Raw genomic sequence first — 1,513 nt, forward strand, 5'->3', positions numbered from 1 at the left:
CGGGAAAATATAGACTGATTATCTCAGGCGGTTTATTGTGCTAATATATTTTAATGTAGCTCAGTTTGTATATATGCTGTGTGAAAGGTATAGAATATCACAAAGAACTCTCTCCCTCTCTCTCTCTCTCTCTCTCTCTCTCTCTCTCTCTCTCTCTCTCTCTGTCAGTCAGTCTAGATTCTTCAGTTGCCATGTTGCTAGTTTTTGCAATCTCTGACAAAAATTAAATTTTTATTCCTACAGAAGGAACACTCAAGCAATGGAACCCAGTAACCACACCAGGGTGACTGATTTCATCATGCAGGGTCTCTTTGACCACCCTCAACACCAACGGCTGATCTTTGGCCTATTCCTTTGCTTTTATATGACTGCCATCATGGGTAATTCATTGATCATTGGGGCTATTGCCATCCACCCACCTCTCCACACTCCCATGTACTTCTTCATTGCCAATTTAGCCCTGGTTGACATTTTGTGCTCTTCCTCAGTCCTACCAAAAATGCTGAAAAACCTGTTTCAGGAGAAGAAAACCATCTCCTTTGATGGCTGCATTGCCCAGCTTTTTGCCTTTACTTTGTCATCAGGGACAGAGCTTGTGCTTCTCACTGCTATGTCATATGACAGGTATGTTGCCATCTGCCACCCCTTACGCTATGTCAATCTCATGAGTAAGGACATTTGCATCAGTTTAGCAGCTGGTGTCTGGGCTGTTGGTACCATCAATTCATTGGTGCACACATTACTCATGCTGCGCCTGGATTTCTGCGGACCCAACCTAATCCAGCATTTCTTCTGTGAGATCCCACCAGTGTTGGCACTGTCTTGCAGCTCCACTTATCTCAATGAAATAATGATCTTCATGGCTGACATCTTCTTGGCAATGGTGAACTTCCTGCTGACCACCGTGTCATATAGCTTCATCATCATTGCCATCTTTAAAATCCAGAGCTCCAAAGGGAAGCAAAGAGCCTTCTCCACCTGCTCCTCCCATCTGCTCGTGGTTTCCTTGTACTACTCCACTATCATCTACACCTACATCCGTCCCACTTCAAGTTATTCGCTGGATAAAGACAAGATGGTGGCCATAATGTACACTCTAGTCACTCCCACTCTGAACCCTGTGATCTACAGTCTGCGCAATAACGAGATCAAAGTGGCCATAAGGAAAATTCTTCCCTTCAACACAAAATAGCAATTTTTCCAAGAGTGAATCTGACTCTCACCTGCCTTGTCCCTTGTAGGCCAGGTCCAAATGTGATGTAAATTTTCATAGAACTAAGGATTTCAATACACATACATTTGCGCTCTGGTACATTCACTGTAATGGAAATACAAAAATTTATACCAGCTGAGGATGTGTTTCACTGACTGCAGTATGGCTAGGCTGAGGATCAGAGCCCACTGACATTGGTGGAACTATGTTGAGTCACACTAGCTGGACTGTGGCACATGGGACACTAGCTGGACTATGGCACACGGGGTACCTACTGGGATTTTCAAAAGCACCTGGACA

The 1,513-nt window shown here is 44.2% G+C and overlaps 1 protein-coding gene across 1 annotated transcript; it reads left to right on the top strand.

Annotated features, from left to right (window-relative positions):
- The first annotated feature begins 259 nt into the window (after window positions 1-259).
- Window positions 260-1,192, top strand: LOC115643574 (olfactory receptor 13A1-like). Its single transcript, XM_030547596.1, has one exon. The coding sequence runs from the start codon at window positions 260-262 to the stop codon at window positions 1,190-1,192; it is 933 nt and encodes a 310-aa protein (XP_030403456.1).
- Window positions 1,193-1,513: the final 321 nt, after the last annotated feature.

Source organism: Gopherus evgoodei, unplaced genomic scaffold (genome assembly GCF_007399415.2).
Source record: "Gopherus evgoodei ecotype Sinaloan lineage unplaced genomic scaffold, rGopEvg1_v1.p scaffold_62_arrow_ctg1, whole genome shotgun sequence".
NCBI lineage: Eukaryota > Metazoa > Chordata > Testudines > Testudinidae > Gopherus > Gopherus evgoodei.